Below are 15,842 nucleotides of genomic sequence, written 5' to 3'. Positions count from 1 at the left end.
TCTTCACACAGATGTTACCTGACCTGCCGAATATATTTTCAGTTTTATGTTAACATTTATGATTATTTTTGATACCTGAACATTTTACTGGTGTGTCGAGTCTATTTCCAGCTATCTGTCGTTTACAGTTTATATTTTTAAAAACCCGTTTTTTTTAATCTCAGGTGTGGCTTGCTTGGTGGCATCCATCAATAGGTCAGCCGGTTGCAGGTTTAAGACAAGCTCTGGAATGTAAAGTCAAACAGAATCAGGGCAGTGCTGAGGGAGTATTGTGCTATTAAAGGCGCTCTTCTCCCCCCTCCCCATTCTTCATTGTTGAGGATAAAAAGAAAAACACAGGCCTTGAAATGTTCAGCTGAATGAAAAGCATACCACAGCATGACATTGATAAAGAGCAGGGGAGATGTCCCCGATATCTGTGTACATGAAGAAGTCTGCAGATGCTGGAGATCCAGAACACACACTCGCACTCTATAGAAATGAGTAAACAGTCGATGCTTCGGGCCGAGATCCTTCGTCAGGGCTGAGAGGGAGGGGAGGGAGGGGAAGGAGGCTAGCTGGAAGGTGATAGGTGAAGCCAGGTGGGTGGGAAAGGTCAAGGGCTGCAGAGGAAGGAATCTGATAGGAGAAGAGAGTAGAACACAGGAGAAAAGGAAGGAGGAGGGGATCCAGGGCAGGTGAGAAGAGGTGAAAGGACAGAGTGGGGAATAAAGGAAGGTGGGGTGGAATTGTTTACCGGAAGGAGAAATTGATATTCGTGTCCTTCCCCTTCGCCTATGGTCCATTCTCCTCATCTATCAAATTCTTTCATCTCCAGCCCTTGACCTTTCATTCCCTCCTGGTTTCACCTATCACCCTCTGGCTACCCTCCTTCCCTCCCCCCCCCCCCAACTCTTTATTCTGGCATCTTCCCCCTTCCTTCTCAGTCCTGAAGACGGGTCTGGTCCCGAAATGTCGACTGTTTACTCTTTCTCCATAGATGCTGCCTGACCCGCTGAGTTCCTCCAGCATTTTGTGTGTGGTACTTGGGTAATGTCATGATAACAGATGCAGGACTAACTTGTCCATAATTCCTTTGCCCTTCTCGTTCCGCTTTCTTGACTAGTGGAAAGCTAGATGCAATTTTCCAGCTGAGAGGAATACTTCTGTAAGCTACAACATGCTCACTTACTTTAACTGGTGTATAAACCGTATGTTCCAGGGGATTTGTATCATTTTCTTCTTTATTGCACTTAGAGAGCTGTGCAGAAGTCCTAGGTTTTTTAGATGGTTTCAGACGATATACTCCACAGAGCCCGGATCTCAACATTGTCGAGGCTCTCTAGGATTACCTGGAAGAGACAGAAGCAAACGAGACAGCCGAAGTCTGCAGAAGAACTGTGGCAAGTTCTCCGAGATGCTTGGAACAACCTACCAGTCAATTTTCTTATAAAACTGCACGACAGGGTACCTAAGAGAATTGATGCAGTTTTAAAGGCCAAGGGTGGTCACACCAAATATTGTGTTGATTCAGTTCCTTTGACTGTTTACTGCTCTTTTATAGTATCTTATTTTAATAGTTAGAAACTTCTCATTTCATTATTTTTGAAAGCATTTTCACTTCACAGAATCTTTTTTTTACCTGTGCCTAAGACTTTTGCACAGTGCTATATGTTGCTGGAGTGTATTTTGGAGACCAGGATGTCGAGGATATACTACTGTAAGTACTATTGGTCGGGATTGACCATGGATGTTGCATCCCAGCTGTCTACATGATACACAAGCCAATACGCAAACCAGGGCAGTACGATATGGAGAGCAAGCTTTGCCCGTGTAGCAGCCTCCCCTTCTCCATGCAGCTGAAGAACCCAAAGGAACGGCAGAGACCGATGCAGTTTGGCACCGGTGCCAGTTAACACTGAATTCAACCTAGGACTGCCTAAGGGACTCCAGATCCGGAATTTTCCTCGGGTTTTACTCCCGAAGTCTTCATCGTGAGTGGGTGTAGCCGCAAGGCAGCGGAGGTTTGAGATCAGAGTTTTCCTTCTGGATGAGCTGTCAACCATGGCTGACGAGCCCCGTCTGCCCCAAGCGACTGGTTTTCAGGCACCAGCAGCCCGCCTTTGCCCCTTCTCCTGCCAGTAGAAACGGTTCCACATGGCTTGGTAGCTAAGCCACACATGAAGGCCAGGAGCTGGGCTTGGCTGTCGGGGGCTATTTCAATGGATTCAAAGTACATGTAAGTTATACAACCAAGGTTATTCTGCCTACAGACAGCCACAAAGTAAGAATGCGCAGAGAAAGAGAGAGGGGAAAAAACACAAATCATGCAAGTAACAGAAGCAAGCAACAGCATTCAGACCCAGATTCAAGTTTATTATCATGTGTCATGAAATTTGTTAACTTACAACGCAATACATAATAAATTAATTGTAGTACGTATATATGCATATTAGATAGATTAAAAATAGTGCAAAAGAAGAAATTATATTATTAAAGAAGTGAGGTAGTGTTCATGGGCTCAATGTCCATTTGAGGAATCTGGTTCTGAACCAAACTGAGTCTGTAGGCCTGAGTCCAAGGGCAGCTGGAGTAGGCCCAAAGCCTCAGTCTCAGTACACCATATAGCAGGGCAAATCACCGGCAAGATTGCAGACGCGAAGCGTGTACTAGCCAGAGCAGCCGGCTTAGGAGACGCATACAATGAGGAGCATTTAAAAGATAGTGGGAGCTTATCCCCACTGCCACTTCTGACTATAACAAGAAGTTCCTGTAAGGAACCTGTAAATACTGTACAGAGCAAATGTAAATACAGATCTTAAGTAATTATTCAGAATGTTCACCACTTCCATATTTTAAGATGGACTTCAACTCTGCAAAATGAAGATTACCCATTAATACCTCCAGACCAGCTTTTGCCTGCGTGACCTCCTTCATGCCACCATTGATGTCCTTGTCTTCAGCTGTTTGTGAACTCCGAAATCCTCCAGCCTCCTCTGTGTGTCAAGTCTATTGTAATTATTTGCTTGTGAGAGCACAATGTCATTTTTAACTCCGTGTTATTGCTGTGGCAGTGAACAGTCGACGTTTCAGGCCGAGACCCAGTTGATGTTTCGGGCTGAGAGCCTTCATGGTCTCGACCTGAAACGCCGACTGTTTACTCTTTTCCACAGATGCTGCCTGGCCTGCTGAGTTCCTCCGGCATTTTGTGTGCGTTGCTTGGACTTCCAGCATCTGCAGAATTTTCTCTTGTTTATGACTTGGCTAAATATTTTCAACATAGGCCAAGAGTCAAGGGTACACCTCATTCTGAGGCAATCTCCTGGCTTCTATTTATAAAGTTTTTTTTCCCCTTCCCTGTTGGTATTCCAAATTCCGGAATTGACCCTTAGGTTTTCAATCTTCCCTCTTTTATATAGTTCCACTTAGAGAGCTGTTGTAGCAATTGGTATAACTTGTGTGCTGTCAAACTGGGCCGCACAGTAGCCTAGTGGGTAGCACAACAGTTCACAGGTTGCAACCCGGGTTCAATTCCTGCTGCTGCCTGTAGGGTGTCTCCCTGTGACCATGTGGGTTTCCTCTGGTTGTTAAAGTTTCTTCCCACAGTCCAAACCATACTGGTTGGTCAGTTAATTAGTCATTGTATAAATTGCCCCATGACTAGTCTAGGTTTATATTGGGAGATCTGGGCCTCGAAGGGCCTGTATCGGTGGGTCCACGGTAGCACAGTGGTTAGCACAACATTTTACAGTACAGATGACCCGGGTTCAATTCCTGCCACTGTTTTGGGTGGTGTGGCTCGAAGGGCCCATTCCACGCTGTATCTCAATAAAACAATAATAATAAATAAAAATCAAAACTGCTAATTGGACAGTATACTCCTCTGTGGTCATGTTATACTAAAACCTTAGCTGTGGTATGATTTAATATTTTGAGGGAAGGCACGAGTCAGGCTGCTATCTGGGTCCGGGTCTTATCTCTGGAGCTGACATTGTCCTTGGGCCACAAGATATTCTGAAGATGCTGGAAATCTCGAGCAAATCACGCAAAATGATGAGTGACACACGAGACCTGAGGAAGGAGGTCAGACTGGTTTCTTTTCCTCCTCCAGAGATGCTGCCGAGTTCCTTCACTATTTCTTTTTATTGAGGCACGAGGCCTTTCTGGCCCTTTGAGCCTGCGCTTTAACCCGAGCCAACCAGCCAGTACGTCTTTGGACCGTGGGAGGGAAACCCACACGGTCACGGGAAGAACGTACAGAATTGTGTATTTTGTGTGTGTTGCTTGCTCCCAGTGACTGTGTAGGTCTCCTCCAGGTGCTTCAGTTTTCTCTCGCATCCCAAAGACGAAAGTAGGTTAATTCACCACTGTAGATTGCCCCTAGAGCGTGGATGAGAGATAGAAACTGGGGGTGCAGGAGTTGAGGGGTGTAAATGTACGCTTCAAAGTTCTAAGTTAGTTTATTATCAAATTCTGTGTAATTTACACAACCTTGACATTTGTCCCCTTATAGGCCGCCACAAAACAAAGGAACCCAAAGAAAAACCATAAAAAAGACCAACACACAACCAATGAACGGGGGGGGGGGGGGGGGAACACATCAAGCAAACAATAAACGCAAGAAGAAGCGTTCTGAACTGAAGTCCACGAGGAGTTTGTCCACAGTTTGTCTCTAGTTTAGGGCAGAGCCGAGTAAACATCGCATAGCAGCCAGCTGAACCGGCCCATCTCTCGCTTCAGGGCCCTAACACCCTGACCTGTTCAATCTGGCCTGGCACCTAAATCGTCGACCAAGCGTAGGTTTCAGCCATTCTGGTATGTTCTAGGGCCTGGACCCCCCTGCCTTAATTTGGGTTGTACCCGATCTTTCCGATTCGGCCTGACACTTAAATCGATTGGATCTCGGGCCTTCCTTGTTCTCGGCGACCGGCCCACTCCCTTGGTTCTGCCACATCGAATTGCCTCCGAGTCCAAAGGGATTTGATAGTCAGCAGGGACTCGATGGGCCAAAAATCCTGTTCCTAAGCTGCATGGCTTGCTAATTGAAAAGCAAGGCTGTCTGTAACCAAAAACAAATACTTGGCTGTGCAGTAATTTATCAAAACCGCCTATGAATACAGTAGTGCTTTGCAGTACCAGCGACCCGGGTTCAATTCCCGCCGCTGCCCGTAAGGAGTTTATACTTTCTCCCCATGACCGTGTGGGTGTCCACTGGTGCCCCAGTTCCCTCCCACAGTCCAAAGACGAACTGTTTGATTGGTTAATTGGTTGTTGTAAATTGCCCTGTGATTAGGCTAGGGTTAAATTGGGGGACCTATTCCACATTGTACCTTTAAAATAATTAAAACTGTACAATTTCAAAAACCAGCTGCAGTTTCATAGACTTTAACCTTTTGCTTACAAAGTCTGCCTGCAGAACGAATCTGTGGTTTCAGGGATTATATTAACATTTTAAAGGGAGGTCCCAAACACGATAAAGATCTGCAGATGCTGGAAATCCAGATCAATTCACACTGCAAATGCTGGAGGAACTCAGCAGGCCAGGCAGCATTTGTCTTAAAAGGAGGGAGCTTCTCCACCGCACGCGTTGCTTTTGTTGGGCAGGAGGAACTTTGGAGTTTCTTTGCACAGCATTCGGGGGCCTGAAAGTACAGCAGCGAGGGAGGGCATTGCGAGGTTTGGGGAGGGATGCTGTCACCTGTTTGCGAGATCGCTGCAAGTTGGGCGCTGCAAGTGAAACAAAGGCGGAGTGGAGTGGGGGGGGGGGGAGGGAGGCTGCCCTCACCCAGGATGCTTTGCGCTCGAGTGTCCCAGTGTAGCGCCATGTTGTAGAGAGAGAGGGCTGAGAGGGGCCGCAATCCGCTGCAATCCGCCCGCTCTGCCGGTGAGTATCCCGACCTGACCCCGCCAGTCGACAGCTCGGACCCCCGCGCACCCGGCCAGCCCGGTATTGCGGGGCGGCGCGGCGCCGGCGAGGCAGAATTTGCGCGGCGACTTTTCCTCCAGCTCCCTTCTCTGCCCAGTATTTTGGGCTCGGGGGCCATTGTTGTAGTGTGTGTGTGTGTGTATATGTAAGTGTGTGTGTACATGTATGTGTGCGGGTGCGTGTGTTGTAGGAGAGGGCTGGAGGGCAAGGGCTTAGCAGCACCGAAAAGAAGGGGGGGGCATATTTATGTTGGGGTGGGTGGGGGAACAGAGGGTAAATTTTAAGGCCCCCGTCCACCTCTTGCACAAAGCCAGATGGTTAAACTTTGATGGAAAAATTGCTTCTTTCAATTATTTCAGGAAACGAATGGGGAAGGAGGGCTGGTTTCAGTGCACGAAATGCTCGAATTGTTCTCTTCAGTACAAAATATTTACTTTTTAAAAAGGCTTGAAATGCAGATTTGATTTTTTTTTAAAAAAAGGGTTGTGAAATGTGTCCTGTGTTTTCAATGTGGAGGTATTGCAGTTACGCAAAAACAACAAAAGTATTCCCCTGGAAAAATAATTAATGTTGCCACCTCGTGCATTCTTCGGAGAAATAATATTTTTTCTTTTTTTGGATAGGGTATTCAGTTGCTGGGGAATTTTTGTAGAAAGTCTGCTAATAAAGAGAGGGAAGATTGTTACAAATCCGATTTTTATTTCAAACTGGGCTGAAATATTAATGATTAAAAAGAAACTGTGCCCAGAATCAGCAGGATTCTGTATTTCAACATGAAAATTGGGTCTGGGTTTGCTTTAAGTTTAGATATTGTGATTTCCCCCCCCCCCCCCAACTCATGCTGTGTACTGGTGTAGGCCTTAATAAGGAAAGTTGTATGCCTTATGCATATACCCCCAACTGTAGCTGTTTCAGAAGCTTGTTTTTTGCTTTGGAAGTCAATGTAATTTTTTTACTCTCTTGCATGGTTTTATAATATGTACATTTTGCATCAATTAATTTTTTTTTGCTTCAAACAATGTTGAATCTTGTTTCTTCCAAGTGCTTTAGATTCAGCTGAAGGTAATGCTCGTTCTTCACAAACACATTGTTTGAACAAAAAAAATGTCTACTGAGCAACCTAGCTTCATTGTAGTTGTACAGAACAAATATTTGATTGGAACAAGTAAGATGCGAAAAGATCACTGAAATGCATGTGCCCACAGCCTGTTAAAATTTATTTATTGTTGTTGGATGCATTTTCTCCTCTTAACGTGTAAAAACAGCACAGTGGATTGGGCTTTGAATTAAGAGTCAGGGAAGCTTGCATTGAACGGCAAGACAATTTTAGAAAGTGTTTTGATAATGTGGAAAACAAGGATGTTGGGCAGAAGTTGCTAGCTCAGTGTTCAGTTATTTAATACATAAATTTTACATTCAGTGGATATAGTAACATCAGGAAGGCTTGGAATTCCTCATAAGACCAGAATATCCCCACCCAGTACCTTTAATACACACTCTGCATGTTTTCAAAGCTTGGGCCCACTTCTTTGTTGATGCAGCACCAAAGCACACATGGGGGGGGGGGGGGTTAAATGCTCCTTGCTTGTCAAGTAATATTGCTGTATTTTCAAATAGTGCAAACTAAAGCAAGGATATATAAAAATTACCAGTTTAGCACATCAAAGGTGAAATAACATGTTCCTTGTAATTGAAATAGATTAAATATATACCTTTTTTTTTCCTGGCCTGTGCCCCTGAGTTTGTCCATTGTTGATTGATTTTCTGCATTGAGAAACACATGGTGTGTTGGGGATTCACGTGCTCTTCAAACCACGCTTCAGTAAACTATTCCCCTTCGGTGCTGACTTACACTTGTTTAAATCAGGTAATGGGCTGTTACGTTGAAGTATTGCCTTCTGGGAAGGGGGGTGGGGCAAACAGTAAAGGCCTTTCGGCCCACAGTGTTGCGCCAAACCAGCTGAAAAGTAAATTGTTTAAAGAAACTCAAAAACTACCACAGCTGTCTACACAGTGTCTGTATCCTTCCATCTTCATATTCGTGTGCCAATGTAAATGTCTTGGAAAAGCCTCTCCTGTATTTGCCTCTACCACCAACCACAGAAAAAAAGTACAGCACAAACAGAACCTTTGGCCTATCTAGCCAGTACTGCGCAGGCTTTTCATTTCAGAACATTGTACAGGCCCTTCGGCCCACAATGCTGAGCCAGTTAATTTTTAAAAAATCCAAAAAAAGAGCCTTCCTACCCGCTATAAGTCCCTATTCCTCCAACTTCCTTACGTCCATGTGCTTATCCAAACGTCTCTTAAAAGCCTCTGTATTTGCCTCTAACACCATATCTTAGAAAAGTACAGCACAGAAACTAGCCCTTCGGCCCATCTAACCTGTGCTGAGCCAGCTTAACAATTTCAACAGCAGGTCAAAGGCAGCACATGGGGAGCCATCAAACCACTTTTTTAGTGAGAGCAAAGACTGAGTTCTTTAATTTTTTACTGAAAGCAGAATGTTGCACTGGAGATGTTTGTGTAAAGTTGTGTTTTATCCTTTTCTCTTTTTTTCAGGACTAGGTGGGATGGTTGTTCCCTGTGTTTTTAAGGTATGAATGAAGTGCTCTGGCAGGACACCCTCCCCCAGCAGCAGTACCAGCCGCCACCGCCGTCGCCTCAGGACAGTCTCGGTAACAGCGTCGTTCACAACATGCCCGTGGTGCTAACTGGACCCTCCTCCGCCGGCCCCCAGCAGCAGCAGCAGCAGCAGCACGCCGCCTCACAGGCGCTCGCCGCCGCTTCAGTCTCCGCGCAAGGCCCTGGCTCGATGGGGCCCCCCGTGCCGGTGGTGGTGCCGGCCCTGGCGCTGGCCGCGGGCCGCTCGCAGGACGATGCCATGGTGGATTACTTCTTCCAGCGGCAGCCCGGGGAGCACCTGGGAGGAGGCGGAGGCAGTGGAGTTGCAGGGGGCGGTGGTAGTGGCGGGGGCGGAGGAGGTGGCGGCGGTGGCTACAACGGCAAGCACCGCTGGCCGACAGGCGACAGCATCCATGTTGAACATCACCAGGTCAGTGACATTTTCCATAGATCATCTTTAGTAATACTCTGCTGGAGCTTTAAGCCTCGATCTCTTTACAGTCCCAAGTCCTGTATAGAGTCTGGCTCAATTGTTGAATGAAGCTAAAGCAGTAAGTTTCAATCATAATCCAGATCTGCATTATTTTCAGTGTAGATACAGACCAGTCCTGATGAGGGGTCTTGGCCCTGAACACTTCTCTGTAGCTGCAGCCTGGCCTACTAAGTTCCTCCAGCACTTGTGGTGTGTTGCCTGGATTTCCAGCATCTGCTGATTTTTTTCTCCAAGTTTAAGTTGGTTCCCTTTGCTCCTTATCAAACTGTCAGTATATCCTATGCTCTTCTGTTGGACACCTTTGCTTGGAGTGCACACTAGCTGCACCGTGCAGTGAGTTCCAAATCCTTTGGGGGTGTGAAGGATCTCTTAAATAATCCTGCTAAATATAATGGTAGCTGCCCTACATCTCCTTCCTTTGAGGAAATGAAAAGAGTTTCTCCATTTCCTATTGTAAATGTAAACTTGTTACTCATACCACTCAGCTTTATTTTGAGCCTGGCTTGCCTTTCTACTGCATGCAGTTCTGATGAAATCTCTGATACCCCGAACCATCTCCAATGCCTCATTTTCTTTTTAATAATATGGTGACCAGACCTGTGGGCAGTGTCCACACGAGAGGTCTCGAGCAACAGCAGAGAGAGAGAGAAAAAAAAAGTTTATAATTTCTAACAACAGAAACAAAAGTTTATATTATACTTTATTGAATCAAGATATTTTGATACAGTACTAAGTAAATGCATCTTTCTTCATGACAATTTTTCAGGAAGGTGTTAATTGAGGATTCGTTTGGAAATTTAAAACCAACTGAAATTTTGGGAAGTTCAGTGTTCATGCCAAAATTTGCCCTTAATTGCTATGAAAGCAGATTATCTGGTCACCTGTCTTTTTTTTTGATTTGATCTTGTCTGTGAATTGCAGTTGTCTACCTAATGATGCAGAAACTAGGAAAAACAGTTCATTGTAAATGCTTTCAAAGGTTCCAAGTCATAGATCACACTCAGTAAAGACACAGCAACAGTTTTTGGTGGGTGTGTCACTGAAATGTTCCTGTCTTTACAAATTCTCTCGGCAAGTTTTGCACCCGGATTCGCTGGATATAATGCAGAATTAAAATAATAGCTTTTTTAAAACTTTTTAAAAAAAGTCTTCTCCCATTGCCTCAAGACTCCAGGCACAAAGGCTGAAGTAGCATAGGCCAACCGCTACCTTTTCACCAATATTAATAATTGGTAATACATACTTGGCATTGCCCTCTAGTCAAGAGCAATTAAAAAAAAATCAAGTCTGAGCACACCGGGGTTAATTTGGACTGTCCCTCAAGTACCAACCTAATTAAATGTAGATCTGTTGGTCACTCGTGGTCGGTGGCATTTTGGTTTGCATGTCTTTAACCTAGCTGGCAGCAGGGGACACTTTTTTTCCCCCCTCCTGTATATAGAATTGCAAAAATTGCATTTCACTTTGGGTAAGGTCAATAGTACTGTTAAGAATGCATAAAACTAACTTGTAATTCTCAAACAGTAATGCACAGCTTTTGATCTTTGTGCACCTATTTAATTTTCGAATACAGTTCTCTGTATCTTCCCTGCATGTGGTCCTGTTCGTCAGAAACATTGAGTCCAGAACAGACCACTTAATTTGCACGTCTGTTTTAATACGAATTTCATAGTCTGTAATTGAGCAGGAAACTTTCAGTGGATGGGAAGCAAATCTGTTCTACGTCCCGCAAAAAGGCCACTTTCAGGATTCATTTCAACTGTGGAAGCACAACTAATTTTATTGGAGTGAGTAGCCTCTTACCAGCGGCTTTGAAGATGGTTGCAGGAAGGAATAAAATAATAACATCGCATGAAGGCTAACTTGATTTCTTTTTGTTTTAAGCACCTTGTGCTGGGACATTTGGAAGGGATATTTGTTCAAAGCCTCTGTGGTTAAAACAATGCAATGTAGAAACATGCCCCTTTGGCACCCCGAATCTGCACAGTGTGGGGCAGATAGGATGGCTTGTGGGAAGAGAAATGGAGTTAAGTGTTTCAGATATACTTGGTTTATTAACAGCAGTCCTGAATTACAATGAATAATGATGTTGGACAATGGTTAAGACACAGCAACACACACAGAATTTTGGAGGAACTCAGTAGGTCAGGCAGCATCTATGGAGAGGAATCAACAGTTGACATTTCAGGCCAAGACCCTTCTTCAGGACTGATGAAGGATCTTGGCCCGAAACGTCGGCTCTTTATTCGTCTCCATAGGTGCAGCCTGACATGCCGAGTTTCTCTAGCATTTTGTGTGCGTTGCTCTAGATTTTTAGTATCTGCGGACTTTCTTTTGTAAACGAATGCAACAGTTTTGTTCCACCCAGATGCACGTTCCTGTAATCTATGGGCTACTTTACTATGATGAACTTTCTCAGGTTTATTGCCTCGGTGACCATTATGAAATGGTTAGAGCAAAGAGACAAGGAATCTGATCCAAATTTGATAGTTGTGGATATAGTCTCAGCAATTAATGAGGGATTGTACTCAGAGTATTTTTAAAGAACATTCATGCTTAGCTCTGATCTTATCAAGCACAGGTCAGAAATTAAACTGAATCCTTCTGTATTTTGGAACTGTAAAGTTGCTGCCTTTGCCAATTAGTTTGGGGAGTTTGTAATTTTTACTTGTATATTCCTTGAACAAAAACAACCCCAGCATGGGGAGCTGAAGAAATCTAGAAGCTGGGCTTTGCCTATCTCAGTAAATCAGGCTGTATGTGTAATCAATGAGAAAGATCTGCATTTGCTTTGATTTGTGGTGATAGCATGGGGTGGGGGAAAGAGAAAGCAGCTTGGAATTCTAGAGGAAGGATAGGGCTTCACTGTCTCTTATCTGACAACTCTCTAAATTTATCTATATCCTCTTGTCTGCTTGGGGAAGGTATTGTGAGGCTGCTGGTCCTCTTGGGACCAGAAAGAGCAGGTGCTGATGCTTTCATAAGGAGCGAGGGGTTGAGCAAAAATGTAATTACTAACACACATACTGTCTTTTTGTAAATTTTGTCTGCAGATTCTTTTGGTATAAACCTTGCTTAATTGTTTTCAACTTGTTGGTAAGTTAGTGATTATGGATCCTGATTTATAGAGTTGATGCAGCCAAGATAAGCAATTTAGTACAGAATATTCCGGAACACTTCCAAGAAATTGGCAACAGCAAGTTGACATTGCAGTGTTGTACAATTAACCATTGTAAACACGAATTGGAAAGAATACTTCTAAATACTTTTGGTAAATCAGCATGTTTAAGGTTGCATTTAGAATGAAAGTACATGTGAGTTGGCTCACCTTTAAGTCCTGATGCAACAAATGGTTTTTGAAAGTAGCTATCTGTTAAAGATCGCTTTTGGGGTAAATTAATTTTTCTTGATGGGTGTGAAAATATTATCCAGCATGCTGTGTAGTTTGAGGGTGTGGAGAGCAGGGTTATATTCAGTGGCTGTTTAACCATAAGTCTTCAGTTTGGCTGACTTAAAGTAGCAGCCACTGATGGCAATTTCTCTTCACCTCTCATATTCCTGGCCGAGCAAGGGCATCCATTCACCAGTATCATCTTTGCAATTTTAAGTAAAATATTAAAATGTGTAAATTACATGTATTACTATTAATATTAAAAATGTCATTTAATCTCCATGTTCTATAATAAAGAAATGGTAATGGTTTGGGAGCAGGCAGGATAATGGGAACTTTTTGCAGCTTCCCAGCTTGATTGTTCCAACATTGCTCTGAGTGTCGTTCTGCCTGTCTCATTTGTAAGCTAGCATTTCTGAAATTCTCTTTCCTTTGTTCAGTCACTAATACTTTTTGTTCTTCTGCCCTTGCGAATCTCTGTTGCCTTTCGCTCTTTGGTGCTTCTAATGTAAAATTCTCACTGTTGTCTGAATTGATCCAATCTGATAATCATTCTTAAGCCTGTCGCCCCTGCTGGGGAGTAGGCTGCAAACAGCAGCTCACTAGAGTCATCTGTCGTGGGCCAAACGAAGTTGGTCCCGTGGCTTCTGTTTCCACCATTTTATTTCATAAGCCTTCTAGGTGAGGATCAATCTTCTCCCAGGGATGAGATCTTTGGAGCTTCCGTTGGCATTTCTGTAGCTGTGAGATTTTACGAGATGCAGTTGCTAGCCCCATGTCCAACCCTCCTCCATTTGCAGTGGGGCTTGGGTGATGGAGTTCTTATAACCATGTGTTTCATGTTATGATGATGTAACTCCCTCTCCCACCATTTTACCTGTGACCCCACATAAGGAAGCTAGGGAAGTTTAATCAAAGTAGCATGAAAGAGGAATAGGAAATGGCTGGATTGATGGAAGGAACATCACTGAACTTTTCTGGTTTAATAATATCCTGGGTAAGAAATCTGTCACCTTGCCTCTGTACCTCACCAATAACATCTACAGACCTATAAACAAAACTAGGGGTATGCATCCTCCTATTGTTCTTTCGCATCATTCCTGCAATTGTTTGGCATGCTCTTCTGCCATTTCCCTTCTAAATCCTACAATTTTCTGCATTTCCAAAGAAAATCTTTCTTGCTGCTCAAGCTATCAGTCAACACACTTAACACCTCTTTAGGTTCCGTGCCATTTTTTGTTTGAATTATGCCCAAATAAAACTGCTTGATTTATTTCTTCCAAAGTCAAAATCACTTTGACTGAAGCAAGTTATTTTTTACTGGTACAATACCATATAAGAGAGCTTTAGTGCTCTACAATGGAATGGAAGCTAAAACTGATTGAAATTAAAATGGTTTCCCTGTTGAAAAGCGTACCAGTCAACGACTCATGAATTGGTGATCGTCACAAAGTTTATTGCTTAAGATTCTGAAACTAATTTTTTTTCCCAAAGAGTTCAAACCTTGCTTGAAATGAAATTGCGACAGTAGATTGGGTAGCTTATTTGTTGCTTCCAGAAGAAATGAGCATGATTGTAATGTGAATGCTTAAAAACCCTCCAGTAGTTCATATTGCATTAAAGAAGAAGACAATATAGTCCCACAGTTCAAATGTATTGTGACTGATTCTTGAACTCGGTGTCCTACTTCATAACTTTTTTATTATTTAAAAAAGACAGTGATTTCAGATGTGGCCATATTTGGTGACCATTTATTGTCTGTTAAGTGTCCTCTGGGTCAGGAAATATCCCTATTCTGAATAACTTTTTCAAGCATTCTGATTACTGGAAATGTTGACTGTAACCATCCTGTAAATTTGCAGAATTCTTGCTAGGAGGTTTCTTACCCTAGCCTGGTCCTTTAATGTTTTTCAGTCTTGGTGAGAAGTAAAGCAATTGCTATAAAAGACTACCCTCACTATCACTGTGGGAAGAATACCACCACTTGTAGAGCAGGGGTGACCTGGGAGTGCTCACAGCCATCACCTTTGAGAAATGAGCCATTGGCAAAATCAATAGGGAGAAAAAAACATTGGGAGATTTTGAAATGCAGTCTTTTTAACCAGAATTAAGGAGTGAGATCATAATGTTAATTTTAATGTTAAAAAATTACTTGTAAGATTAAGCATGTATTGCTTGATGGATAATCACTTCTGGGAGCTAGAAGGTTTTATTGTGGATCTCTTGAGAACCTACTTGACCCGTTGTACCAGTTCCTTTTTGGAGTGTTAGCTTAACCAATCCAACTGCCTTGTTTTACTCTGGACACCTCTTCCTTGCTTTTAACATCTTCCTAGAAAGATAAATGGCATGTGCCTTATTCATTTTTTGCTGCAAAAGTAGTCCACTCTACAGCAATAAATTTCCGTATCTCACCTCAGTTTAATAAAAAAACAACTAGAGTAAAGTAAAAAAGATTCCTCTTAGTTTGACAATGTTTTGTGATCTTCCTCAACCACCTGCAGATCTTCAGGTAGAAGGGAGTAAAGTTGATAAATATGGTTATTATAGGAAGGTAGTATTGCTTTTGGGTCATTTAACGAGTTGTTGACCAGCTGATCTGCAAATCTTGCAGAAGTTGTAAAAGAGAGAACTAGAATGAACTACCCATGACCAAATTTGGTTCGGAGCTGCAACTCCTGTTTTTTTTTTGGTTCAACCCCATGCAAAGTAGACATTTAACTTATAGTATGTCTTATGTGGTACCGATTCTGAGTAAAGTTCATGTTTTTAAATTTCCCTCAGTGCAGCCGCTCTGCATCTCACAATGCATGTGCAGTAAAAGCTTAAAATGCTGAAAGTACTCAGGCAAGCAAACTGCATCTGTGAAAAGATCTAATGTTTTCAGGATTAAGACATCTGTGCAGTTCTGATTGGAACTGCTGGAAATATTGTTTCTCTTTCCACGTGCTGCCTGACACGCTGAGTTTTTCTAGCATTTTCTGTTCTTATTTCGGATTTCCAAGGACAGTTGCTTAGCTCAAGTGAATAGGTAGGTTTTGAATCTAATCTTCTCCCTGCAATGTAGGTTGCCTTGCCTCTGTGGAAAATCTTTCTAATTTAGTCCTGGCCTTTGCTTTGGCTGCTTGTATGGAGTTTTTAAATGTTAGATTAAGCTATTTCTTGCCAATGTCCCTTGCAAAGAAATGCTGGGATTCTTAATATCAGAGAAGATACTCAATTGGATTTGCCTCTGAAAGCTTACCTTGCCCATCCTAAACCTTGGTTTCTGTTTTGCCTTTAGTCTGTAGACACAAACTAGTTATGTGAATTTGGTTATTCGTATCTGGATAGGTCAGCTGATTTGAAAGGAAAGCATTGGGAGTGTTGTGATTAGGTGTGCGACCAGGGTCGTGAACGTGGGTCAAGCTGCAATTTGGGCTCTTTGA

At 43.2% G+C, this 15,842-nt stretch overlaps 1 protein-coding gene across 8 annotated transcripts in view; it reads left to right on the top strand.

Annotated features, from left to right (window-relative positions):
• The window catches only part of pum1 (pumilio RNA-binding family member 1), a 124,628-nt gene that overhangs the window by 22,677 nt on the left and 86,109 nt on the right, over nucleotides 1–15,842 (top strand). For 7 of the 8 annotated variants that reach the window (XM_059949345.1, XM_059949344.1, XM_059949343.1 and 4 more), the window contains exon 4: nucleotides 8,468–8,960. In XM_059949345.1, the coding sequence (XP_059805328.1) occupies nucleotides 8,505–8,960 (456 nt within the window). In that variant the 5' untranslated portion in view covers nucleotides 8,468–8,504. Of the gene's footprint in view, nucleotides 1–5,748; nucleotides 5,864–8,467; nucleotides 8,961–15,842 lie in introns of those variants that run through there. The other variant, XM_059949342.1, reaches the window with a different exon arrangement.

The sequence above is a fragment of the Hypanus sabinus genome, chromosome 24, assembly GCF_030144855.1.
Source record: "Hypanus sabinus isolate sHypSab1 chromosome 24, sHypSab1.hap1, whole genome shotgun sequence".
Taxonomy (NCBI): Eukaryota; Metazoa; Chordata; class Chondrichthyes; order Myliobatiformes; family Dasyatidae; genus Hypanus; species Hypanus sabinus.
Note: the sequence above shows the minus strand (reverse complement) of the source record. Positions and strands in the feature narration are given on the sequence as shown.